The 27,153-nt window shown below is 42.4% G+C and overlaps 1 protein-coding gene across 1 annotated transcript in view; it reads left to right on the top strand.

Moving 5' to 3' along the window:
* The window catches only part of stxbp5l (syntaxin binding protein 5L), a gene marked incomplete at both ends in the record, with an annotated part of 294,314 nt that overhangs the window by 229,045 nt on the left and 38,116 nt on the right, over window positions 1-27,153 (top strand). Inside the window, 9 exons of the mRNA XM_080412829.1 lie at window positions 1,875-2,022; window positions 2,502-2,569; window positions 3,132-3,172; window positions 4,385-4,611; window positions 5,972-6,141; window positions 11,190-11,315; window positions 14,586-14,737; window positions 17,409-17,477; window positions 19,967-20,032. Of these exons, the coding sequence (XP_080268955.1) occupies window positions 1,875-2,022; window positions 2,502-2,569; window positions 3,132-3,172; window positions 4,385-4,611; window positions 5,972-6,141; window positions 11,190-11,315; window positions 14,586-14,737; window positions 17,409-17,477; window positions 19,967-20,032 (1,067 nt within the window). The remainder of the gene's footprint in view (window positions 1-1,874; window positions 2,023-2,501; window positions 2,570-3,131; window positions 3,173-4,384; window positions 4,612-5,971; window positions 6,142-11,189; window positions 11,316-14,585; window positions 14,738-17,408; window positions 17,478-19,966; window positions 20,033-27,153) is intronic.

Below are 27,153 nucleotides of genomic sequence, written 5' to 3'. Positions count from 1 at the left end.
ACATGATCAGGTGTGACAGCATACTGCTGCCGCCATGCCATCAGGGGCCATGCTAGGCTTTATTCAACAGCCAGAAAGCAGCCAGGTCTGTTTAAAGACATAGACTCTGTTATTTCCATATTGCCCGCTGTCGGGGCAGAAACCTTATATCTCCATATTTGATATTTTTATGTTGAGATAAAAGGTTTCTGCTCGACAGCAACACAATTGTTTATGGATGTTTGTTGTCTGCTGCAGGCTTAGGTGACAAATCCCGTATTGGACATCTCTCCTATCGTTCACCACGGCATGTGATACTGTATATTATTCAAATGTGACACCATAAAAAAAGATGCACAGAAGTCATATACCAACCAGAGAGGACCGAACGGAATTAGCGTTTACATGCTGATACTTTGCCGTTAGTCTGAATATCAAAAGGTATAAGCCTACTAACCGACTCAGCGATCAGACATGGATCAGAATATTCTCTTCCAATTGAGGTGTTTACTTGCAGGGCACCTTTTATTCTGATTGAGCTGTCATTCTGAATAATAAGTGGAATATTAGGGTCCATGTAAATACAGTCAGTGTCACACGAAAGGGCCCGCGGTGTGACCAAACCTGCGTCAGGCCCAGTGTTGTCTGGTTTACACCACTGCATTGGAACACTGCAGATTTTTGAATTTTTTTTTACCCTACAGCGAAGATATTATTTACATAATGATGAGGAAGAAAGTGACACAAAACAACAACAAACAAAAAAAAACACAGATGCCACCACTCTCATTAACGGGATGTGACAAAACGTGGTGACACGATGACAGTTTGACTGTGTTTAACACCTAAGGTCAGGGAATGTGTTAGAATTGCAGCATATACAATACACTATACTGTATTTGCACTTCCTGATAACTAATAACTAATTTGGGCTTAATCCATTAAGACCGGGAAATCATCTGTGTAATTTTTTGACTTCTTTGGCTATTCAAAAATAGCAGATATACAAGGTCGTTGCGCGGCACCGAGTGCCACTCTATGAGCTTGTAGGTCTGCTATTTTTGAAAAATCTTGACAATTTTGTGCAAATCTTTGAATATATATATATTTTTAAAGTGAACATTTTTAACTCCAATATTTACTTCTGGGGGTCCCCGGAACTAAATATTTTGAGATGGGGGTCGACGGCCATAGCGCGGCACTCAGTGCCGCGCTATGAGCTTGTAAATTTGCTAATTTTTGAATAGCTAAAGTATAAGATAATGGTTAAAGTGGTTAAAATCTAACATGACGGATGCTTTCCGGGTCTTAATGGGTTAATTTACTCCTGACCTTGTCTGGCTAAATGCCACGAGGCAATTGTTTAAAATGGTCCTAATTAACTCTTAATCGTTCCATTCTGTTAGTTTGAATTGTACAGCATGGATAATTGGCCCCATCTGAGTACTGCTAGATTCTAATTTCTTCGTATTGTCTTTCATATTTTTGGCAAATCGGGATAAAAGAGCATTTGCAAAATGATGATCATCATTTGCTTTTAGGGATTACCAGATGGACAGGGCTTTACAACAGGAAAGTTATTAAAAGATAATGTTTTTTTTTATATACATAAAATTGTTCTAATACAGTAGTTCTCAACCTTTTTTGAAAATCTGGAAAGCGTTCGCTGGCCCACCCATCTGACCACTTAACCGCCAGTATAGGCTGCCGTGTTAGGTGGTCAGATGGTGGGTGGGTTGCGTGGCATTTATGTGTTCCAGCTTGGATCAATGCGACACATTGTGAGCTTGTATATCTGCTATTTTTTTAATAGCCGAAGAAATCTAAAATGACACAGATGCGTTCCGGGCTTAATGGGTTAATTTCCACTACCCTGTGTGTCTTTGTCTTTGTAGCTTTCCTATCTTTGAGAACCCGTACCCCATGGACATCCATGAGTCTCCCGTCACCTGCACAGCCTACTTCGCCGAGTGTCCTCCAGACATCATCCCCATCCTCTACTCCATAGGAGCCAAACACAAGAAAACGGGCTACAGCCAAAAGGTGAGGAAGAAAAGATTGGAAGTCCTGCCGGAACTCACGCTCTCCCCGGATGGGACTCCCTATTTCTTTGGTGTTTCGCCCAGGTGGGCGTGGTTATATGTATGCCTAAACCCAACCCTAACCTCACAGAAAATATGCCCTAACCCGGTGGTTCCCAAACCTTTTGGGTCGTGGACCCAAAAGACAAATGTTATGTCTTCCCGTCGTGATGCGATGCATTGTTTTGTATTTTCTAAAACTGACAAGCAACCAAATGCAGCGGACTTTTTAAATAAACGGAAATGTGTGCTTTACACCAAAATCTCTTCACTGAAAACAGCCAATCTTATAAGCTCAAAACACATTGCGTGTAGATGTGCTATTTTCATCCAATGTTTGCCTATTATGACATGCCCAGAATTGGGATTCTAGTGGTTAAGAAAAGCATTTGCACGTTGCGCTCCAGTGATACAAAAAAAACCTTTGATTTTTTTTTTCAGGAGTGGCCGGTGAGTGGTGGCACGTGGACGCTAGGCTCCCAAACATTCCCAGAGATCATCGTTACAGGGTGAGTCTGTCTGTCCATCCATCCATCCATCCATCCATCCATCCATCCAGCTCATAGCACCGCACTGAGTGCTGCTCTATGAGCTTGTATATCTGCTTTTTTTTCTTTCTTTTTTTTCTTGAAAATGTTTGCAAATCTTTGAATCAAATTTTCAAATATTTTTAAAGCGAACATTTGTAACTCAAATCTTTGCTTCTGGGGGGTCCCTGCAACTAAATATTTTGGGATGGGGGTCCACGGCCAAATACATATAATTTTGGGGGTCCTTGACATGAAAAAGTTTGAGCACCACTGATTATAGCATTTTACACTCTCAAAAGACAGACTGTGTTGTGAGCTTGCAGATCTGCTATTTTGAAGAAAAGAAAAAAAACAAGATTCAGAATACAATGTCCATTACGCAGGTGGGAAATCGTTGAAGTGAAAGTGAAAGATTCTACAGAGAAAGTGTAAAGAATTCATCTCTCATTCTCTTGAGTTTCATGGAAATGAAACCATCTCTTTCTCTCTCTCTCTCCCTCTCTCTCTCTCTCTCTCTATTGCATTCTTTCTGTCTGTACAGACATGCTGACGGCTCGATTAAGTTTTGGGACGCCTCTGCAAGTAGGTCCACTTTTTCTTTCCCCCTCTCTCTCTCTCTCTCTCGCTACAGTATATCTACAAGCTCACAATGAGCTTGTAGATCTGATATTTTTGCAATTTATTTTCTGACCTTGATGAATCTTGCGCCTGACAAAAAACTAAAACTAACACTAAAACTAATAAAAACTAAAATTAAGCCTTTTACTAAACCTTTTACTAACAGGCAGCCTCCACTGGCTGCCTGTTAGTTTTAGAATTGATTTTAAGATCCTTTTATTGGTTTTTAAATCATTACATGGAGGTGCTCCGGCCTACCTGTCTGCATTGATTTCCTGGTACAGTATGTTCCCAGCAGAACACCTTAGGTCCTCTGGCACCGGTCTCCTAGATGTTCCAGAGGCTAGCTCAAAAAGGCATGGGGAAGCAGCCTTTTGCTACTATAGTCCTAGCCTCTGGAATTGACATTTTTAAAAGAAATCTTAAGACACACCTTTTTAGTATTGCTTTTACATAGGTGTCTGCATAAATCCAGCTTTCTATACATATATATATATATATATTTTTTTTTTTGCTTTGTTTTATCATTGTTTATTTTCTTGTTTTCCTAGTCTTATTCTAAATGTTTTATTTTCTTTATATTTCTTTATTTTTAAACCTATTCTATGAAGCACATTGAACTGCACTTGATCTATGAAACGTGCTATATAAATAAAAAATAAAATAAATGTAATAATAAACTAGCAAACCCACTTTAAAAGCGAATCTTTACTAAACTGAAATCAAAAACAAAAAGTCAAAATGAAAATATCAATAATAATAAGTGAAAATAACCTGTGTGTGTGTACATGATGTGATCAGACTGCTGGATCGGGAGTCGGGACCATCAGAAAAAGACTCTTGCTCACTATTTAGCCAAGTTATACCTCTGTCTGTGTCCCAAATTAACTTCAACATGTCTTAAATTGCACTTGATTCCGTTGAGACATCCACCAGTTCACTACTGTACTCTATCATTTCCTACTCATAGTTAGTTCCCTGGTAACTCATACAGCACACATTATTATATGATATTGAAATGAAAGATGTAGTCATTCAGAACCGACTAAATACAGACTAAGACTACATTATAGTCATATTAGTCAGTAACAGTCTGAATGACTTCATCGTAACTTGCTGAAAAACGTGCCCCCCCCCTCTCTCCCTCTCACCCCCTCTCTCTCTCCCTCCTCTCAGTCACGCTACAGATGCTCTACAAGCTCAAGACGTCTAAGGCGTTCGAGAAGCCCAAGACGGGCGGCGGCAGCGGCGACGGCCGCTCCGCCGACCTGGCGGAGGAGGACCCCTACGCCGTGCAGATGGTGTCCTGGTGCCGCAACAGCCGCATCTTCTGCGTGGTGGGCATCTCCGCCCATGTCATCCTCTACCGCTTCAGCAAATACGAGGCCAACACGCAGATAGCAGTGAGTAGAACCAGCCCAAAAACTTAAAGGGATAGTTCACCCCAAAAATGACTTTTTTCCTATCGATTAGTCACCCCCATGGAGACTTTCATGGACTATTCATGAATATTTTTTTGTTTTTGTTGCATTCCTAAGCCAATAATGTGACTGGCAGCGGTTCGGTAGGAGACAGAAAGACTCTCCTTTGTGTCTCCTACCGGAACCGCTGCCTACCTGTCCGCTGGTCATCAAATTATTGGCTTAGGAATGAGACACACAAAAAAAAAAAAACTACTTTCATTTTTGGGGGGAACTATCCCTTTAAGTATACTATTGCTGTCGGGCAGAAACCTTGTAATCTCCATATTGTAACTTTTTGTGTGGTTTCTTTTCGTAGATTAACGCCCTACTTGATCGTACTACAGCATCACGCATAAGCATCAAAAGTAGTTTTGAGCTTGTAGATCTACAACTTTTGCAGTTTTTGAATTTGAACCCTGTAAAGTAACAGTTTTGGACATATGAGGTTTCCACCCGACAGAGACGATATATATGTATACCAATTACACAGCAACTGACCTTCTCCTCGGGCGACAGGATGGAAACTATATGCTGTCTGGGAGATGGGATCCAAAAGCTGTGCCTTTTTGTCGCAGACTTCAAACGGATGATTATTTACAGCCGCAGAAACATTCGATCTGCTCATATTCTAATGATGAAACGCTGTGTGTGTGTGTGTGTGTGTGTGTGTGTGTGTGTGTGTGTGTGTGTGTGTGTGTGTGTGTGTGTGTGTGTGTGTGTGTGTGTGTGTGTGTGTGTGTGTGTGTGTGTGTGTGTGTGTGTGTGTGTGTGTGTGTGTTTTGACAGTCTGAGAGTGACAGTGACCCACTTGATTAAACTGGAAGAGATGTTGAAGTGCATTTATATCTGAATAACAGTGATCAAAGCTACTGAAGCAACAAATTAAATGCTTTGATTGATCTCCCCCCCAAAATGTAAAGAGCCAAATGTACGATATTTGTCTTTGAAATTAAGTGGAGTGAAAGTATCCAAAACTATGAATACTGAGTGAAAGTATCCAAAACTATGAATACTCAAGTGAAGTAGAACTACTCAAAAAATGTAGTGTAGAAACCTCCAAGACTGTTACTTTTCGCTTTGCGTCGCGTTTCGAGCTTGCAAATCTGCTACTTTTGATACTTGTGTTTGACACTGTATAGTATGATCAAGTTAGGGCGTTAATGTACGAAAAAACACCAAAAGTTAGACTATGGAGATAAGAGGTTTCTGCCCGACAGGGACGAAATGTGCTTTGTTACTGTCCGCCACTGCTCATTATGTCACGCTGTGCTGTACTTGTACCTATGTGTCCCTCATCCAGTCGCTGGAGCTGCGTTTTCAGTGTGAGACAGAGGACGCCATCTCGCCGTCGGAGACGGAGAACAACCCTTGCTTCTCCGAGCCCGGCTCTCATTCCGCCCAACCTCAGCAACCCAGCAGCCCCGGAGGAGGCACCCCGGAGGGGGGCAAAGACAGCAGCCCCTGCCTCAAGTAAAGACACACACATGCGCGTGTTGCGCACGCATGCACGCACGCGCGCATGCATGCACACACGCACAGACAGACGCATGCACACACATACAGAGTGGTGGACCAAGTATTCAACTCCAGTACTTGAGTCAATGTATAGAATACTCCTGGTCAACTGTAATCACGCACAGACCTCATACGCCGTTGTCAGCACCTGGCCTACAGTTGTTGAACTGTACCCTATATGTAACTACAATATACCTTTCAATCCGGGAACCCCTTTTGGGGTTGTTGTTGCTATGTACAGTATATAGCACAAGTAAGACGCGCGAACGCTGGAAGCGAACGCAGCCCTATTTTTTTTTCTTTTTCTTTTAGAAATTGTTATGTTGTGTATTTACGGACTTCCGTGTTAATAATCCGTGTTATTTCACCGTGATGGGGAGAGCGTAGAGAGAAAGTGACGTGACTGCCTCCGCCTCGTATTGAAGTTAATGGGGGGGATATGGTTCTCCTATGCACAGAGTTTTGGAGTTCCTACTCATCTATGCACGGCTCCACTCTGACATCTGTCAGCAGGCAATGAGAGTGTGAGTCACATGGGGGCGCGTCTGTCAGCAGCCAATGAGAGCGCGAGTCACATGGGGGCGCGGCTGCACACATGCTGCACACAGAGACACACACACACACAGACAGACACACACCCCGAGCACGTCGTAGTAAGCTGCACTCCTTCCGCGTTCGCAAATTTTTTTTTTTTTTAGTTTTTCAGAAAGCTCAGGTCAGGATTTAGAAGGCGTAGATTTAGACCTTAGGTCTAAATGGTTTAAATAGAGGGGCAAACTTGGCAAATCTCTGCTCACTAACTCATTGCAATTCCACATCATTGGAACGGGCTCCACAGTCAAATTTGCCTTATCAGTCATTAATTAAGAAGACATTTATTTTAAATAACAATTTTGTATCACGCCAACTACATTCTTTCTTTTTGACAGAAACATGGCTAAATATTGGTGACCTTTCTCCACTTGGTGGTCTTTGCCCTCCTCACTGTAGCTTTTTTAATGCACCAAGGTCCAGTCGCAGTGGTGGCTTAGCCACTGTTTTTGAAGACACTTTTAAATGTAGATTATTGCCAACTGATGGATTTTCAACTTTTGAAGTGCAGCTGTTGAAAATGTATTTCTTTTTTTTTTTACCTAAATTTTTATCCCGCGATTTTTGTAACCCATTTTTTTTCACCCGGTGCCAAATTCCTAAGTGATCCTGGGCACTACACCAGCCCTACACCAGTATTACACCTGTCACCCCACAGTAGGGAGGCCAGGGCCGAGCTCATGCTTCCTTCAGGCATGAGAGCCAACTGACCTTCTTGTCACCTGACAGGGGGGAGTTTCCCTGGTTGGACGTAGCGCGTGGAAGGAACACGTTATTCCAACCAGTTCCCTTCCCCTCCATCAGGCGCCCCGGCTGTCATGGGGGAGGCGGTATAGTGACCAGGATTACTACATGTTTTTGTGAGGGTATTAACTACCCTAGGAGACACGGGGAGAACATGCAAACTCCACACAGAGTAGGCCCTTTCGCCAACCCCACCTAGGGTATGGGCGCTGATGACGCGGAGGAGAAGACACGCCCCCAGTGCCCACAGCGTCCCCGGCGGGAATCGAACCCAGGACCTTCTAGCTGTGAGGCGACAGCGCTACCGACTGCGCCACCGTGCCCCCCGTGAAAATGTATTTCACCACCCCCAGTGTGTGTGCCTTGGTTTATAGACCAACGAAGTCAAATGGCAACTTCATTGTTTCTGACCTACTCTCATTTATGGCGTCTCGCTCAGGGGACCGAGCCGCCTAAATATTCACGTCTGCTGCCCAGAAAGACCTTTGGTCGAGGACATATTATGGACTCTTGTGCAAGCTGTTTCTGGCCCAATGCACGACAAGGGCCCATCTCCAACACTGAAACGTTTAAGATCAGTGTCTCTGACCACCGAATGATTGTCTTTGGATCCATGTTGTCGTGTCCTCCCTCTCTCCCGCTCTATCAACCCAACGTCAGCCAACGTCAGCCACACATTTTTCCAACACACTCATGCGTTCCTACTCATCTGGTATCTCCGACACCCTTACTTCCTCTAGTAACACAGAGAACCTAGTTTCATTCCTCCACTCGATCAGCTCTAACACACTTGACATTGTAGCTCCATTAAAATCAATCAGACGCAAGCCTGATACGGTTGGTAGGCCGTGCCTAAATGAGACCGCTTGCACTTTAAGACAGGCCTGCAGGCTGCCCCAGTCCACCATCTCCCGTTTACAGATGGTCCAAAATGCTGCTGCTAGACTCATTACTGGAACAAAGAACATATTACCCCTGCGCCGGCACAACTGCACTGGTTACCAGTACACTTTAGAAGTGAGTTTAAAGCTTTGCTCTTTGTTTTTAAAGCTCTCAACGGTAGACCCCCTCCATAGATTTCCGATCTGATACAAGATACTTGTACCACACTAGGTTACTTAGATCGTCCACTCAGAAGCTCCTTTCAGTTCCCCCAACAAACCTCATAACCAAAGGTGATCGGGCCTTCTCTGTGGCCTCACCTATACTTTGGAATAATCTCCCATTCCACATTAACACTCGCATGACTGAGGTTTCATACTCCTCCACCAAGCCTGAAAAATGATCATTTTGATCCCCAAATCAGGCTATCCTATTGGCCACTGTCTCCCTCTGTTCTCCAGACTAGTTCACACTTTCTCCCCCAAACAGTGGGGGGTTCCATTGTCTTCTAAAAAGCAGAGAGTTGAAAATGGGTTGCCAAATTTTGAGAGAGAAATAAGCAGGCAGGTCTATGAAAGTGTAGGCAGTAGGCTAGTGTGTATTTCTATCTGTCTCCTCACTCACACAGGGCAGGGCATGCTGTTCCTCACTCACACACACACACCCCCTTTTAAAGTTGCAGCCGCGCACGCACACACACACACACACAGAGTCACACCACCGTCAAATGAATGGCAGGAGGATTCAGATTTCAGAGCGAAACTTTACAAAATAAAACGGTAAAATGCTTTGCACGGGGCTCGGGAGAAAGAGAAGAGGTAATATGGACACATTTTCGCTACATCGATGTGGAGAACAAAACACAATGCTTGATTTTATCCGAAGGCAAGCAATGTGGGAAAAACGCAACAAGTTGAAGAGACACAAGCGTTCACCACAAAGAGATCGAGTTATAAGTTAACAAAAGGTTTGCACTTTCTCCATTTACACCCCATACATCTACACAAACGTTCAGATTTCAAATATAAAGTGCTTACCTCATGGCCAGGGATGTTACAATTCTATTCGGGTAACCCATAAGTACCCATATTTTCCGTATTGTCCAATAAAAAACATTTTAATCCGATCGGTGGCCATTTTCTCCGTATTTTCTCCATGCTTTCAACTACGTGACCCTATCGGTTGGGAGGTGTAATTGCACTCTGATACACTATAACTCTATGAGAAAATGACCGCCAATCGGATTAAAATGCTTTTTATTGAACAATACAGAAGTTACGGGTACTTATACCCACCCGAAGTAAATTGTAACATCCACGGAATAAAAACTTTATATTTGAAATCCGAACGTTTATGTAGATGTACGGGCTGTAAATGGAGAAAGTGCAAAAAACAGGTTGAAGTTTCGTCATGACTGTCATAATATGACCGTCATGTTATGCTGCTTTACATTTAGTAGCAGCAAGCGAACTATAGTAACTTGTAAACAACCCAGTGACAAACCTATATTATTATTATTCATAATAATAATATTCACATTATTGTCTGAGCGTAAAGCTCTCATTCTATCTGCTGTCCACGTCGCTGACAAACGCGTCTCCTCTCCTCCTCTCTCAGTGCAACAAGTGAACACAATGCTATGTTCCACAAATGTGCTCAATCCTGCGCAAAATATCTGATCTTCAAGCATAAAACAGTTGCTGCGTGACAAGCAGGTGGTAAGCCCCCCCAAACAATATTTTCAAATCCAAACTGAAGACCAACCTTTTTACTCTAGCTTTTAACACAGTTTGAGGTCATTGTCTGTTGTTGTTTGTTGCTGCTTTGTTTCTGTTTGTTTTACTACGTTAATTGCTTTTATTTTGCTTTGGAATAGACTTAGCGTAACATTTTTTTTGCTCTTGTTTTGGAAAGCACTTTGGGTCAACTGCTGTTGTTTTTAGATGTGCTATATAAAAAATTTACTTGATTTGACTAAACTGTGGCTGCATGATAAGGTGGTTGACTTGACGCTGTCTCTTCACCATGCTGTCATCTCAATCTTCCTGTGGCTCTTAGATAAGAACGGTGTGTGTGTGTGCGTCCTGAAGTGGAGAGGCAGGAAATTGAGGGCAGACAGAGACACGCAGCACAGGTCTCCAGATGGAATTGAAACCGGGGATGTTATGATTATGTGGTGGGGCACAGTTATCCGGTCAGCTGCCACCGCTCAATGTGTCCTGAAAAAATCAGGACTTAGCGCTTGTTTTGCCTGTTTGATCCAACGATAATATCATTAGAAACCTGTTCACTTTTTGTGTTTTTTGTTTATTTAATGCCCTTCTTCATCATACTACAGTGTCACCCAAAAGTATCAAAAGTAGCAGATCCACAAGCTCGAAGCGTGGCGCGAAGCTTGTAGATCTGCTACTTTTGCTGTTTTTGAATTTGAATCCGGAAATGTAACAGTGTTGGACATAATGACATTTCACAATATAATATACAGTAAATATTATTGCCCAGCCCTAACTCCAAACTTGGACAATAAGGTTTCAGCTTGATCGGAGGATTTCCATTATGACAGTGATGATGGGCCCTGTCTGGCTGGCTCTCTGTCTGACTCTCTGTCTGCCCATCTGCCTCTTTTTGTGTGTGTGTGTGTGTGTGTGTGTGTGTGTGTGTGTGTGTGTGTGTGTGTGTGTGTGTGTGTGTGTGTGTGTGTGTGTGTGTGTGTGTGTGTGTGTGTGTGTGTGTGTGTGTGTGTGTGTGTGTGTGTGTGTGTGTGTGTGTGTGTGTGTGTGTGTCAGAGTGAAGGACCGAGCGGTACGGATGCCACCAGGCTACCAGGCAGAGCTGGTAGTTCAGTTACTGTGGGTGGACGGAGAGCCGCCCCAACAGATCACCAGCCTGGACATCAACTCTGCATACGGCCTGTAAGTCTGTCTGTCTTTCTTCAGTGTTCATTTTGGTCGCGCCGATTTTCTTTCTTGTTTTTTTGCCTTTTGATTCAAATGCATATTTGGTTTATTTTATATTTGATTTTAGCCAAATACATACTGTTTGTCGTACTGACCGACTGACTCACTGACTGCCGTACTACATAAGGTCAGTGAGTCAGTATTTCAGTCTTATGCCCAATTTATGCCGTGTGATGGTGATGATCAGACCCACAAGCTCACAATGCACCTTGTGAGCTCTTATACTGTAGGTCTGCTATTTTCAATGAGCGACACCGTCGTGCGACAAAGCATGAATCCATGCTTTACAGCAGTGGTTCTCAAACTTTTTCATTTCAAGGACCCCCAAAAGGATATGTATTTGGTATATGTATTTGCCAGCGGACCCCCATCTCAAAATATTTTGTTCCAGGGACCCCCAGAAGCAAAGATTTTAGTTACAAATGTTCGCTTTAAAAATGATATATTCAAAGATTTGCACAAAATGTTCACGATTTTTCAAAAATAGCAGATCTACGAGCTTGTATATCTGCTATTTTTGAATAGCCAAAGTATGGATAAAGGGGTTAAAATGATTGTGACGCTTTATTAACTAATTTTGCTGGGGACCCCCCGGCACCCACCCCAAGGACCCCTGGGGGTCCCCGGACCCCACTTTGAGAACCACTGCTTTACAGAGACTGTCTGTCTCTCCCGGCTGTCAGCATCCGCCATTGACCGGTGGTGCTTAAAGCTCAGTAATTAATGCCACTTGACTTGGAAGTCCTTTGGCTGGTAAAACGGTCCTCTCCTTGAGGAAGACTGACAATATGTCTGGCAAGAACCAACTCCTTCACTGGCAGCCGTCCCACTATCGCCACCACTACGGACAGATGGATGGATGGACTCCTCCCACGCAGTGGTGTAAAGTAATTAAGTACATGTACTCAAGTACTTTACTTAAGTACAGTTTTGAGGTATTTTTTACTTTATTGGAGTATTTCCAATTTACAGTACTTTTACTTCTACTCCGCTGCATCTCAGAGGCAAATATTGTACTTTTGCTCCACTACAGTTATTTGAAAACTTGAGTCACTAGTTACTTTGTAGATTTTAATTATTATTACGAAACATACACAAACCACTTCAGTCCTCTTATTTTGGCCATGGACTGCAGTGGTTGTCCATTATTTTGCCGTCTGTATTACAGCTAAATGTACTCTGTCTTTTTAGACTCCTCTAACCGCTGCTACCGCTCTGTTATATCCAATGTTTCTATGCCAGTGAATCTCAATCTTTTAAACCATTTAAATCCTCTATACTTGGTAATGCTGACCTCAGTTGGCTCTGTACATGGTCCACTCCTTTTTTCCCCTATACACATCTAAAATAAAAGCTGATCTGTAAGCTTGTAGATCTGATATTTTCACGTTTTAAAAGATACGTAGGCCTGCTTCTAAATATTATCCATCAATGAAAGGCCTGTATTGTTGCATGTTTATATCCATCGTTCAAATTTAGAAAGCAGCCGTTGTTCCAGGGATGACAAATGCTCCATCTGTTTGTGAAATCACTTTCCAACTGCATATCCGTTGTGTCACTGAGTCATCAAGCAGATAATTGAGTTAGATTAGCTGCCGTTTCAGTCTATCTGTATCCTGTGTAAATGCAGCCTGAGTTTTCCTGTTTCTGCCCTGCCACCTCGCCTACACACTGTCTCCAATGCTATTCTCGGCACGCCATTGAAATGTAAACCCTTTGAAAATAATATATACAAATGAACGATTAGAAATTAATGAAGGTTATTGAATGAGTGTCCTCTGGGTCACTCACCACAGAGGCCTGCAAGTTAATTATGGATTTATCAATGAAAAAATTAATAAATGTGGTGAACATTTCTTGATTACTTCAATAATTATTATGGAACTATAGAGCTATTTAACACTTATTTTAAGAAGAAACACATGCAACACAGGTTTTCAAAGTTTTGTTTAATTTCCAACAAAGTAACAAATGAACAATTTCCAACAAACAAGTTATAAAGCCCTTAAAAGAGATCAGCACAACATAACTACTGAAATTAATGTTTATCAACACAGGAAGTGAACTCAACCAACAGACCTCACATAATGACACATGAGGGAGGCTTAAACACTGATGGACCAAACTAATAAATACACACTGGGGAGTAGAGGACAAGTAACTAGCTAAACAGCACCCACACAAGCCGCAGTCCCCCTTTTCTATTAGAGTCCATGGTATGATCCACAAAGAGAAATTAAGTTAAACCAGCAGCTTTAACAATAATTATCAATTAATATAAACTACTGTAAGTGTGCATACTCTTAATAAACAATACTAAACAAACAAACTGGTTGTGTTTTATGTATTAAGTGACTGCAAAGATAATTAAAACAACTAAATAAACGGTGGTGGCATGGGCGTGCAGTCTTAACTTAATGTTACTTAAAGCACCAGTCATTGTATACAGTAGTACGCCACATTCCATTCACTAAGCTCTGCAATGTGGCCTTTTCAAATGCCACGTCTGAACGAGATCTCCAGTGTCCACAAACATGGAGGCGGCCATTCCATGTCATTCCATTCACGTTTTGTTGATGTCTGCTGAGACGAGCTGAAGAAGACATGTCTTCCCACGTCTAATCCCACAGCCACAAAGGCAGCTTTAGCTAATGGCACTCAAGCATCCCTCATCCTTCGGAGCGAGCTTCACGGTTCAACTTGCAGCATTGCCATAAGTCTGTAACATACCGTATGAGTCAGTGTTATGGGCACTATGTGCATGTAAATGTAACCTGTGTGACTAAACAAATCTGGTATCCAAACATTGTCATTGGTTTGAGTAGATGGAAATGGTACCATCATGTTATAATGAGCATTAATGAGGACCAATTAAGATACGGTTGAAAATGGGTGAAGAGCTCCCGTAAGGGTCCATTTGGTTACAGTTGTACACTTTCTGAGTTACAAATAGATGTATTAACCCATTTAGACCTGCTGCCACCTATACGTTGTTATACCTTTGAATCCGGGAGCCACCTCTGTGTCTCATCAGTTGTTGCTATACATATAGCAACATAATTGTGTATTCATTTTTTTAGTAAGAATTTGAACGTTTTCAGAAAACTTAGGTCAGGTTTTAGAAGGCGTTTTTAGAATCGGCCTCAGGTCTCAATGGGTTAAGACGAGGATTTTACAGTGCAATAACAAGAGTTGTTTTGTGTGTGTGTGCGTGCGTGTGTTCAGTCTTGCGTTGGGGAACTGTAATGGCCTGGCGGTGGTGGATTACCTCCAGAAGACCATCCTGTTGTGCATGTCCACGCTGGACCTGTACGGAGCCACGGACCCCTACCAGCGACTCACACGCTCCCCACGCAAGAACAGACAGTCCACCTCAGGTATAGAGGGACACACACACACACACACACACACCATGCCGGTGCTCCGTATAGGCAGAGCAGCACTGAGACATGGGGTGCATGCAACAGGTTGCATTTGTCATTTCACAGTGGCATTATATGCATGTTGTCGTCTCTTCTCTCTCTGTCCTTCTTTCCTCTGTCTGATATAGCCCCCCACCCCACTTGCTTGAACACAGATCTGTAAGCAAGAGACCCCCCCCACACACACACACGTAAACACTCCCACCCACACACTCCCCAATTTTTTTTTGTGCTGTTAATCGATATGGGCTATACGTCCTCCTACTGTACATCCTAGTTCTACAGGTGAACACACACAAGAACACGACCAGTGGTGGACTGTAACTAGTCAAGTAGGTCCTGGGTACGACCCTGGTTTCCTCCCACACCAGAAGACACACGTGTTAGGGAAATAACAGCGTACCTCCTGCCAGTGCCAATAGACCCCTTAACAGACAACGTCACACTTATAAGAATCAGTATGCGCTCGCAGGCCGGCACCAAATGAAACCCATTCTGTCATGTCTCGCTAGGACGCGCCTCACTAGCCAACACACAAAAGGAGGTTGAATGAACTGAAACCAGCGCACCCCGAAACAATATGTTGGGAATTGATTGCATGAAACAACCACCTGTGCGTCCAGTCTCAATGTTGGTAAACAAATAATTGGTCTATATGGCACTGGCCATCCTCCTGGTCACGTTTGCTTCACAATGGTGATCAGCAGTGGTGGAAAAGTATTCACATTTCTTACTTAAGTTAAAGGATCAATACTGCAATATAGAAATACTAAATAGTAAAAGTCCGGAATTCAAAATGTACTTGAGTAAAAGTATAAAGTATTGGCATGATAATGTACTTAAAGTACCAAAAGTAAAAGTAGTCATTAGGCATCGTGACGCATTGTGAGCTTGTAGATCGGCTATTTTCAAATGGCCGAAATCTATATAGGGCTGAAGTGGTTAACGTATGTTTTGTTATAATAATCAAAATCTACAAAGTAACTAAAGTTTTCAAATAATTGTCGTGGAGTAAAAGTATAATATTTGCACTCTGAGATGTAGTGGAGTAAAAGCAAATGTATTGGAAATTGGAAATACTCAAGTAAGTACAAATACCTCAAAATGTTTACTTATGTACAGTTGAGTACATGTACTTAGTTACTTTGTTGTACTTTAGTTACTTTTTTACATCTGGTCAGGATGGCCAGTGTCAGGTACTGGTCTTAGAGCTGGAGCTGGTCCCCGGTCGCTGCTCAGTGGCTGGGCTGCCCGCTAATGGTTAGCTGGTTCTCAACCTGATTGGTTGGCTGGTTCTCAACAGGCTTGTAGAGTTTGTTTGAGCTTGTAGATCTGCTTGCAATTATTTATTTATGTTATCCTGAAAAGTACGAGTTTTGAACATACCTGTATGAGGTCTCCACCCGACAGACGTTATATTATATTAACAAATACTGTACCATACACATTGGTCAAAATGACAAAAAATACCAAAAAGTTATGAATTGCAGCTTTAAATGCAGAGGACAAATTCTAAATGTGTGCACAAACTCATGAAGCAAACAAACAACCACTGAAGTAGTTGTGTAACATAGCAGCTTTGACCTTTTTACCTGTCTATAAAAGCCAAGCTTTTAAATCCCAGGACACAGTGGCTATTCTAGCTACTTTGATTTTTATTTATTTTTTAAATAGCTTTTGCGGCAACCACTTCAAATGTTTTTTTTTTATTGTTTTATATATTTGATGTTGCATAAACTCCCACAACCATACCCGAAAATACCCAACAGGTATTCAGGCCTCTATAAAAGTAAGGTGAGGAGGAGGATGTGTGGTTGAATGTGCTTTCATCGAACCAGCGGGGCGCTTTGTGCTCCGGCTGTCTCTCTGGTAAAGTCTCCCAGGGTCACGTCATTCAAATCCATTTTTTCCAACCAGCAAGTGAAACCCTCCCAAAATAGATAATTGCCATGTCTTTCTCTGCGCCGTCCCGCTGTGTTCACACTGCTCCCACAGACACAGCATACTTGTTGTTTCCACACATATATTTATGTCGATTGGCTCTCCAAGTGCATTCATTCACTCACATCTTTCATACGTTTTTTATAATCTTGCCATTTCCGTGCCCCCCGTAGACTTTGAGATGCATTTTGAAGAATTATGTTGTGGGGAGTATAAAAAAACTAAAACTAGTTGTACACACTCTGTAGCCCTGAGGCATGAGTGCACATGATGCTATGTTTTTACAGAAAGCAATTATTCCTTGTAGGAGGGCTATACATATTTATTGTGATCAGGGGGGGATTACTGCCTCCTTTGCTGCATAATAATGCTAGTTTTTCCTGTATGCTAAACGCAGCAGTAAAGGTTCAACGCAAATGTTCAAATCACATCGGCTTTGGTGTTTTGGTACAGTAGCCGGGTATCTTACGTTATCTCCTGCCCCCCTGACACTAACTTGGGTTTTGCTGCTTGCTCTCACTTTCTTTTTTCCACTCTTAAGCCTGTGTGTTCTTTCTCTCTCTCCCCCCCCCTCCCTCCGCTCCCTTCCTCGATACCTCAACCCCCCTCCCCCCACCCCCACTTTCTTGGGTGACTCTGTCTGCCTGCTGCCTGGTGTGGGGGGCATGCTGGCCTGGCCTGACAGAATTTTGCATGCGCGGCCTCAGTAACTTTTATTCCGATTCAAAGAAAAGGAGCCGTACCTCGTACCAGAGTAAGTCGGGCCTTTCTCGAAAGGCTGGGGGGCATTGCCGGGGTGCCGTGGGGCCAGGGTGGGGTGGGGGGGGGGGCGGGTGGTGGTTGGGTTTGCTGGTGAAGATAATGGGGAGAGGCGAAGGCAAGGGGACACACTGTAGAGATGATTGGAATGAAATTGTCAGTTTGCTTTTGACCAAAGGACTGGGCAGACACCCCGGAACCTGAGGTCGTTTCCATTTCGGCATTTCTTGCCATTCAGTGCAGCAACTGCCCTCCTATTCCAGTCATGTCCAGCAGTGAGTCCTTTTGTTAAAAAAGAAAAAAATACCTTTGAGTTATACTTCTCAAGGGCATCATTATAAATAAAGAAGTTTCACATTTGATGTAATTTTCAAGCAAAGCTCAGAGGGACGGTCGAATAGAGCCGCGTTCATCCACCAGGTGCACTAATATTCAGTACAGAGTACAAAATGTTTCGCAATTCAATGCTTCAGTGAAGCTTTAATAAGAGTGTCCTTCAGTGTCTCTGTTAGCACACACTAAAGCCAGTGTAAATGATTGAAGGGACATTGAGTTTTACACAATACTGCTCAAAGTCAAAAAGTCCGAAATAATGGCACATGCATGTCTTTTAAATGAGCCTTAACCACATGAACTCTAGCATCTCTATTCTGTGGTGATCTGCAAGCTCAATGCGACGTGTTGTGAGCTTGTAGATTGCCTAGTATAGAGCCCTGGTGGACTCCAGTCAATGAAGTATATATTATAGGGTTTATTAATGAACGCGGCTTTATCGCCCTACGCCGACACAAGGGGGAGGGATATTTCTGGGACTCTTGATCGAAGACCTGCATGGTCTTGCTGAGATCAGGTTGGTCTTTTATTTCACCTCAACTGTACATTGTCCTTGTGAGTTAAAGGCTTTGCACTGCATCGTTTCACGACGACAATGCCGCCACGGTGATGATGAAGCACACAACCTGAAAACCAATCATTGAAGAGAATAGGCTCTATGCACAGCAGCCATATTAGAAAGACATTGGGCCTCTTCCCTACTTCCTTCACAGGTGTTACCAATGATACTAATGAAGGCTCTGTTCCATTCTGGTCAAACAGAGTCAGGCTGCTGATATTGTGCATGTTGGCTCACTGGAAACACTCTGCTACACCAGTGGTTCTTAAAGTGTGACCAGGGACCCTCATGGTTCCTTGAGGGTGTTCCAAATGGCCCCTTACGGGCGTGTAACTCTGAGAGTGTACAAATGGAATCAAATGGACCCGTAAGGGTCCATTTGGTTTCACTTGTACACTCTCAGAGTTATGGGGGTCCTTGAAATGGTAAAAGGTTTGAGAATCACTGTGCTACACTAAATGAAACAGAGCCTTCATTAGAATCATTGGTAACACCTGTGAAGGAAGTAAGGAAGAGGCCCAATTTCTTTCCAATTTTGGCTGCTGTGAATAGAGACTATTGTACACATGACACACGTATGGAGTGAAACGTTGCCGTGCAGGCCTGGTCAGCTTTGGTGACTCTGCGTTCAGCCACTCTGCTCCTTCAGAACAGTAAGGGAGAAAGTATAGCCTTGGGAACCAGCAGTTCCCGAGCCATGTTGTGGCCCATATAGGTCAGAAGCCTTTCTCCTGTTTCCTTAGTGTGAGGCGGCTTGATGTACTGTACAAGTACACCCCCTGGACATGTTGTATGTCACAGGATGCCCCAATCCAAACCTTGATGCTGAGTGCCCAGCAGGGTAACCATTTTATAATCTATAATCTTTGGTATGGCCGGGGATTGAACCTCGACCTCCCAATCTCAAGGCCGGATACTCTAACCACAAGGCCACTAAGCTGGTAACAGAATAGAACAGTGGTTTTCAACCTTTTTCATGCCAAGGACCCCTAAATTGATATATATTTGTCCGTGGACCCCCAGCTGAAAATGTTTTGTGCCAGGCACCCCCAGAAGCAAAGATTTGAGTTAAAAATGTTCGCTTTAAAAAATATATTCAAAGATTTGCTCACATTTTCAAGATTTTTCAAAAATAGCAGATCTACAAGCTCATAGCGCGGCACTATGAGCTTATAGATGGTTAAAATGATTGTGACGCTGTGTTAACTAATTTTGCTGGGGACCCCCTGGTACCCCCCAGGGACCACTGGTGGTCCCCGGAGCACTGGTTGAGAACCACTGGAATATAATATAAATTGTATCATTATATCTATTACTGTATTATTTACATAATCTATTATTTTTCTAAAATAGTTTCCTGAACATAATTTGAGAGGGAACAGAGAAATATTATCCATATTTGCCTCCATCCTTCATATAGTATGCCGTAAATCATACAAAGCAGAGACTGTCGAGAGACGGGAAAACGTTTCCCTAGCTGTGTCTTCAGGATGTGAGTGGCTGAGCACAGCAAACAGATGTGACCATAAAGTGACAGTGAATGTGACAGTGACACGCTCTGTCTGTTCCTCCTCTCCTCTCGGCGGCGGCAGGCCTTACGGAACTCTCCGACAACCAGCAGTCCATGGACATGGAGAGAAGCAAGTCACCCACCTCAGGTAACAACTCATGCACTCGCACGCACACACTCGCACGCGTGCAAGCACACACACACACACACGCGCACACGCACACGCACACGCACACACAACACACACGCACACACGTGCACACGCGTGTGTGCGCGCGCACACACACACACACACACACACACACACACACACACACACACACACACACACACACACACACACACCATGGAAATAGTACTCAAATGTTTTACTTAAGTAAAAGTATCAATACTGCAATGTAGAATAGAAATACTCTGTTACAAGTAAAAGTCCTAGAATAGGGCTAAAGGGGTTAATGCATGTTTTATAATATATATATATTATATATATATTTATATCTGCAAAGTGACTAATAACTAAAGTTTTCACACAATTGTAGTGGAGTAAAAGTACAATATTTGCCTCTGAGATGTAGTGGAGTACAACTAAAAGTACCGACAATTGGAAATACTCCAGTAAAGTAAAAATACCTCACAACATAAGTACAGTATACTTCAGTATATGTACTTAGTTACTTTACACCACTGACACACGCACACACACGCACACGCACACGCACACACACACACACACACACACACACACACACACACACACACACACACACACACACACACACACACACTCCCCCCCATCCATTCACTCGTCGTGCATCAGTTGATATAGCGTCTGCTCAGGGGGGACACTTTACCTGTCACTCCATGTAAATTGTCTGTTGTTTAAATTGGCAACTGTGCCAGAGGCATTAGCATGCACACAACATTGTACGCATTGATATTCCTCCAGATTCTAGCACTGAACAAACACTTTTATAGTTTGTTTTCCACTTCAGGTTAAAAACTACAGGGTAACAAAAACATGGCAGACTGCCTAACACTGACCTTATAGTACACAGCAGTGGTGGAAAGTAACTAATTACATTTACTCAAGTACAGTACTTAAGTACACTTTTGAGGAAGTTTTACTTTACTGGAGTATTTCCAATTTTCAATACTTTTACTTCTACTCCACTACATTTCAGAGGCAAATATTTTACTTTTACTCCACTTTAATTATTTGAAAACTTTAGTTACTTTGCAGATATACATTATTATATTACAAAACATACATTAACCACTTTAACCCTATTTTATACCTAGGCGATGCGACGCGTTGTGAGCTTGTAGATCGGCTATTTTCAAACATTTTAGTACTTTTACTTTTGGTACTTTAAGTATATTTTGATGCCAATACTTTTGTACTTTTCCTCAAGTAACATTTTAAACACAGGCCTTTTACTTGTAACAGAGTATTTTTATATTGTGGTGTTGCTACTTTTACTTAAGTAAAACATCTGAGTACTTTTTCCACCGTTCCACAGTGATGTAAGCAACACAGCACAACACATTAATAAGGAGTGTGTTAGATTTTAGGTGTGTCACTACTGTCTATAGACAGTAGTGACACACCTAAAATGCCCGTGGATCTAGTCTGGGCACAACACACTCGTTATACATTTGGTGCTGTGTTGCTTACAAGCCTAGCCATGTTTTAATCTGCTGTAGTTTTTAATCTGAACTGGAAAACAAACTAGAAAATCAGCCTGGGGTTTCATGCCCAAGGGGGTAGTTGGCCCCCCGATTATTCTTTGTGTGGATTTTTTAAATCAATTATTCACCCCCATGGAGCCTTGAATTCGTGGAGACTTTTAATTTTTTGTCACATTCCTGATCCAATATTCCAATATTTGATGAATTGAAGTAAATATTAGGCCGATCTCAACAAGAGCAAATACTATATTTAAAACTATCACTTATAACCTGGACATTAGTTACACAGATAATGAGTTGTTTTGGAATGTATCCTTTTTTGTTTTAATAATATATCTCTGCTGTTCAGCCTGAAACCGCTAACTCCAAAACGCTCATTGTTCAGGAAACGAGAAAACAAAATATAAGTTTTTCAGGAAATGAAGAAAACCTTATATTTTTAAAACAAATAAATACTGCCTCATCAAAGTTGGTATAGTGACTTTATATATTGTCAGATACTTGCATGTGTCATTATATTATCAACACTTTACCCAAATCGCGGGTAAATCAACACTTTACCCAGCGCTAGTGGAGATAGTAGTTTCAGACGAGCAGAAATCAAGCAGAAATGGAGTTGTTGTCCAAACAATAGCTCCACTCGCTGCTGAGGGAGAGGTTTCAGCGCGACAGAAATGCTATGAATGCCCTTCTTCTTGTCACGTTGCTCTCCTCATTGAACACTTCATAGATTTTAGAAATATAATTACTTGTTTTCATAACATTAGCGTCAGTGCTAAGTTTGATAAACAGGTACACTGCATAGTTTTAACAGACTTCAGTTTGTAACGTGATCCTCCTCCTCGTTCACTGCGCAGTGCGCTCTAGTCTACTCATGCTGTTAAAAGGCAGCGCTGTAGAGGAGAGGGGGGAGTTGTTTGTTTTTGACGGACAGTTTGAGGATCCAATGGAGTTGGGAGTTTTCGTCAGAGGCGCTTTTTAATACTTTTCATTGGTTCAAATGTTTAGATTTTTTACACAGACGTAAAGGGTGTTCAATAGCGTTGATTTATGAAAAAAAAAAAAAAAGCTGAAAATTGAGTTAGCTGGTTCGTCCCGGACACTGATGATATAATAAAAAAGTATAAAGTATAAACTATATTATAACTTTGCCTTAACTGGCCTCCTATTTACTTCAATAAGAACCGTTCTTATCGGCAAGCGGCACTGTCGTGCGACAGAGGCATTACTCTGTTCTATCCTCTGTCTCCAACAATGTCTCCGGTGCACTCTATTTCAACCCTTCACCCCCCAACACCCCCGCTCCGAGTGGGGGTTTCGGAGCTCAGTAGCTGTACCTGACATCTTCTGAATGAGCTACGGTTTCATATTCACAGAAGGACGGAGCAGGTGGAGCGCCGGGCGAGAGAAATAACCATTAGCCAATTGTGTGTGAGAGAGAGAGAGAGAGAGAGAGAGCGAGAGTTAAGCCCATTTCATACTTTGACACACACAGCGGTGTCGTGTGTTGAAAATATTAGATCTATAAGCTTTTCAACACATTGGCTATAGCTAGGAGATTAGGAAGATGTTATGTGTTATGTGTTGTGTCTAATTATATTAGTTGTAATGTGTTTGTTTGACTTGCAGCAGGTGCTGTGTAATGGTCATGACTGCTCTCAGGTTATCAGATTACAGCTGTGCGTGTGCGTGCGCAGATGAGAAGAAGCCTCCCAACTGACCTCTCCATGTTTACCCATTACAACCAACTCTTTTCAATATTACACACATCAATCCAAAATCCTCTTTTGGTGGATTAAAATCAGCGAAATTTCGCTTGAACCACTTACGCCCTATGTATATTTTTTCATACGATGAATGGTACAAATAGGAAATGGCTGATCCTCAAGCGCACAACGCATCTTGACATGTTGTGAGCTTGTACATGTAGATCTGTTATTTTTGAAAACTGGAGACAATGCTTGACTTTTTTTGGTGCCTGCTGAAAATGGGAACATGAAGTTGAAAGTGGTTAAGTTAACACTCTGGATTTTGATGGGCAAAAATGATAACTGGATGGCGAGGTCAGATTTCAGATAGGTGAGTGTAGAGAGCCAGGAGACCAAGGGCAGAGAGAGGAGAGACATGCAAGACAAGGTTCCTCGCAACTCACATTATGCTCTGTGCATTGTGTGCAATAACCAGGCATTGTACACATGTCACACATAAGCCCACGGCTTCAGATGTACAGGAAGGATACACCATTTGATGGCTTATTTTCAGTGGTTTAACACATTTGTCTCTGCTTGGTTTGTTCTTGTCAAACCAGCAGAGACAACCATTTGCATGTCCTTGGCCAGCGAGACAATTTAAAAAAACAACAACAACAAAAACAGGGGGGCATGAAATGGATTCCACTCTGAAACCTGTCAGACATTTTGCATGTCATTTAGAAAACAGTAAGATGAGGGGCATTATTCAATCTTTTCGTACAAACAGGGATCTGCCGGGGCTATTTCTAATGAGATAGCAATACTGTGTATCTGATGATAAATTCATAGAATTACCTGTGGACAATGTAAACTTGCGTTGCTGTATAGAGGGCACTGTAACAGCTACATTCCTGCTTGTATAGTGAGACAGGAAACAGGAAGTGTGTTCTTGAACAACCCATAGAGCTACATATTACCTGGAGAACGTAAACAACATCCCTGCCTACTCATTTGAATGAAAGTTGCTCACCCACTTTGATGACATGGGCCCACTTTGATGACATGGTTCCATTAATATGATCATCCTTTATGCACCTACGTCACAAACTACTTCCATGTGCAAGCCCGTGAGTCGAGCCCTTTCGCTTGTTTATGTTTTGGGTCCAAACAGGCGCAAACTTGCAGTACCATATATGGGGGGGGGGCAGCTTTTGTTGTGACTTTTCCTGTCCTAAATGGATTGAAAGTGCACTCCTCACCTTTGATTGGCCTTCCCATAAGTTTATGACAAGCGTGATATTTTAGAGGAGACATTCTGACATGTAAATTATCTCGTAATGTCTTGGATTGTCTCAGTATGGATGCGTGTGTCTGTCACATGTCTGTTCATAGTGTAAAGTTGAAGGCCTGGACTGGCGGCGCAGCAGAATGTCAAGGGCTGACTGGTTCAAAGTCTCGTGATAATTTTGAAAGGTTATGGTTACCCTGAGACGGAGCTTTACACAATGGCTGTCCCATGGAAATATCATGTGTCCTAAAATGCCATCCCATCCAGACTTTAAGATGAGTTGTTGTGGTCGGGTTGATGCCGAATTGATTTAGGGATGTACAAAACCTTCTTTGAGAGAGTTTCATGAATCCTACGCTGTAAAAAGCTCAGTGTTACGCAGGCTACGCACTCCAACCGACATCCAAAGTTGTTCGGATAGGTTAGGCAAGAACTTCAAACTGATGTATATCTGTATAGTAGTGTATATCTGTCTGTCTCTTATATGTCATCATGATTTGTGTGCGTGGGAACTCATTTTAAACAAGCTTAGTGCTTTATGAGTTATCCAGTTTAGTAGACCTTGTATTGTGAATTGTACTTCCATGTACTGTTTCTCATGTCTTACTAAATAAAGTACATCAATCAATCAATCGATGTAATTCAGAACTTTGGCAGTGCCTGTCAAAAAACAAGTGCAGACAGTGTGATTGGTCAGAAGTTGGTCAGACGTACAAGGGGGGCATTATTTTTGTTTACGCATTCAGCCTAAGGCTTCATCCTGCATGCAGTGACAGCAGCAATAGTTTTGAAGAGACGTTGGCAGGTTAGGAGGTGCTAGTCTGACAAGCCAACCTCCAGGAGGTATAACACCTCTGAGCGACCATGCATAAACACAACCTGTCGCAAGAAATGGCAAAACCTCTGTACATCCGTGACAAATATCCTACAGCGCGTCGGAGGTAGATCCAGGTACAAATAACACTGGTTCCAGCGCTGGCTGTAAACAGCTTCATTTGGCTTGAGCGATGGATGGAGCGAGCTGCGGTGTTGCTAGGCAGATTCCTCAGGCTATATGGGCAAATTACTGAGTGGCCGGGGTCTGGCGTTCAGTCTCAGAACTGAGTTCTGAGGCGATATAGTATATAGATTATAGAAGGTACTTCTTCTACCATTGCTCCTGACCCCATTCCTGTTGTTTACTCATGAGCCCATTTTGTTTGATTGAACAAGCTACTTTATTAAGCTACTTTGTACAGGCAGTACAACGAGTTAAAAACAGAGAATTGTTTGTGGTCCATTAAACATTCAACACTCAAACAACTGGCCAAAACAACTACTTAAAAATTTAGAATATCAAAACATACATTAAATTCATGATAATAACACAAAAGGAGGTGGGGGTCCCCGGATAAGATACATAGAGGACGTTGCTCACAAGGAGTGAGCGGTTTACAACCCTGGGGGAAGGAAGGCTAGCCGGGGGAAGGAATTTAGCTAAGTACAATTTGAATGTTCGTGGAGCCATGATTTTAGGTCGGCTTTAAACTTTAATGAGGAAGTATCAAGAGTCTGAAGGAGACAATGAAAGGTCTTTTTTATTCCCCTCAACGAACAATGTCGATTAGCAGTGAAGGAAGCATGTCGTGGCATAGTGACCCAGGTCACGGTCAGGACATTCCATTACCAGCCTGTCATTTTGTCAATTAGTCAGATTGAGGGAAAGCAAAGGACGTCTGAGATGGAGAGACAAGGCTTGAATGAGATGGACACAGGCCGACACCTTTTATATCGAGTCGTGTCCATTTTCATTTCCCATTTGCTCAGAGAGGAAGACAAAATTTCGCCAATTAACGCTATCAGTGGAGACAGCGTTTGTGGAGTAAGACTGGCCGCATGGTATGTGAATTATAGGGTAGCCTATAACTGGAATACCATTTTCGGTTTCACTTAATTTTACCCCTCCCTAGGCCTAGTTAATTGAAAGTAGTCAGCTTACATTTTGAAACATTTGGCATGTACAGTTTATGTCCAAGTACCACATTTTTATGAGGATGTGGTGTGCTTACAGCACTGTTTCTCAACATAGGGGTCCAAATGGACCTTTACGGGTCTGTAACTCTGAGAGTGTTCCCATTTGTGGAGGATTTCTTTTTATCAAATGGGAGTCCGTACAATTGAAAAAGGTTGAGAATAACTGACTTACTGTACAGCACTATTTCTTTATCTCTGAGAGGATAGATAACGTTAATAACCTTTATCGTATAATAGATAAGGATAGATAACCTTTACTGATCTTGTGCGAGAAATTCAGGCGCCAGAGACAGCACGGCAGTAAAAGTTACAGATACTGGGCATAGAACATCACATACATCACACTGAAGACACCATCAATCAATCAATATTGATAAAAGCATACAGACATATACACCCTATACAACCATCCTGCCCGGTGCAGAACAAGAGGAGAGTAGCAAGGCGGAGCAAGGAGTTGTTTGGTCTTTAGTGTTTTAACGACTACAACGTCCATGTAGGTTTGTGGACGCTTTACCAAGCTCTTCTCCTCCCTTGGTCGACAGAAACTTGCGGTTTTGGTAATTCTCTCTTTTCTACCACCCCTCT

The sequence above is a fragment of the Gymnoscopelus braueri genome (genome assembly GCF_963280865.1).
Source record: "Gymnoscopelus braueri genome assembly, chromosome: 18".
Classification (NCBI taxonomy): domain Eukaryota; kingdom Metazoa; phylum Chordata; class Actinopteri; order Myctophiformes; family Myctophidae; genus Gymnoscopelus; species Gymnoscopelus braueri.
The sequence above is the reverse complement of the archived record's forward strand: the minus strand, read 5'-3'. Positions and strand labels throughout refer to the sequence as shown.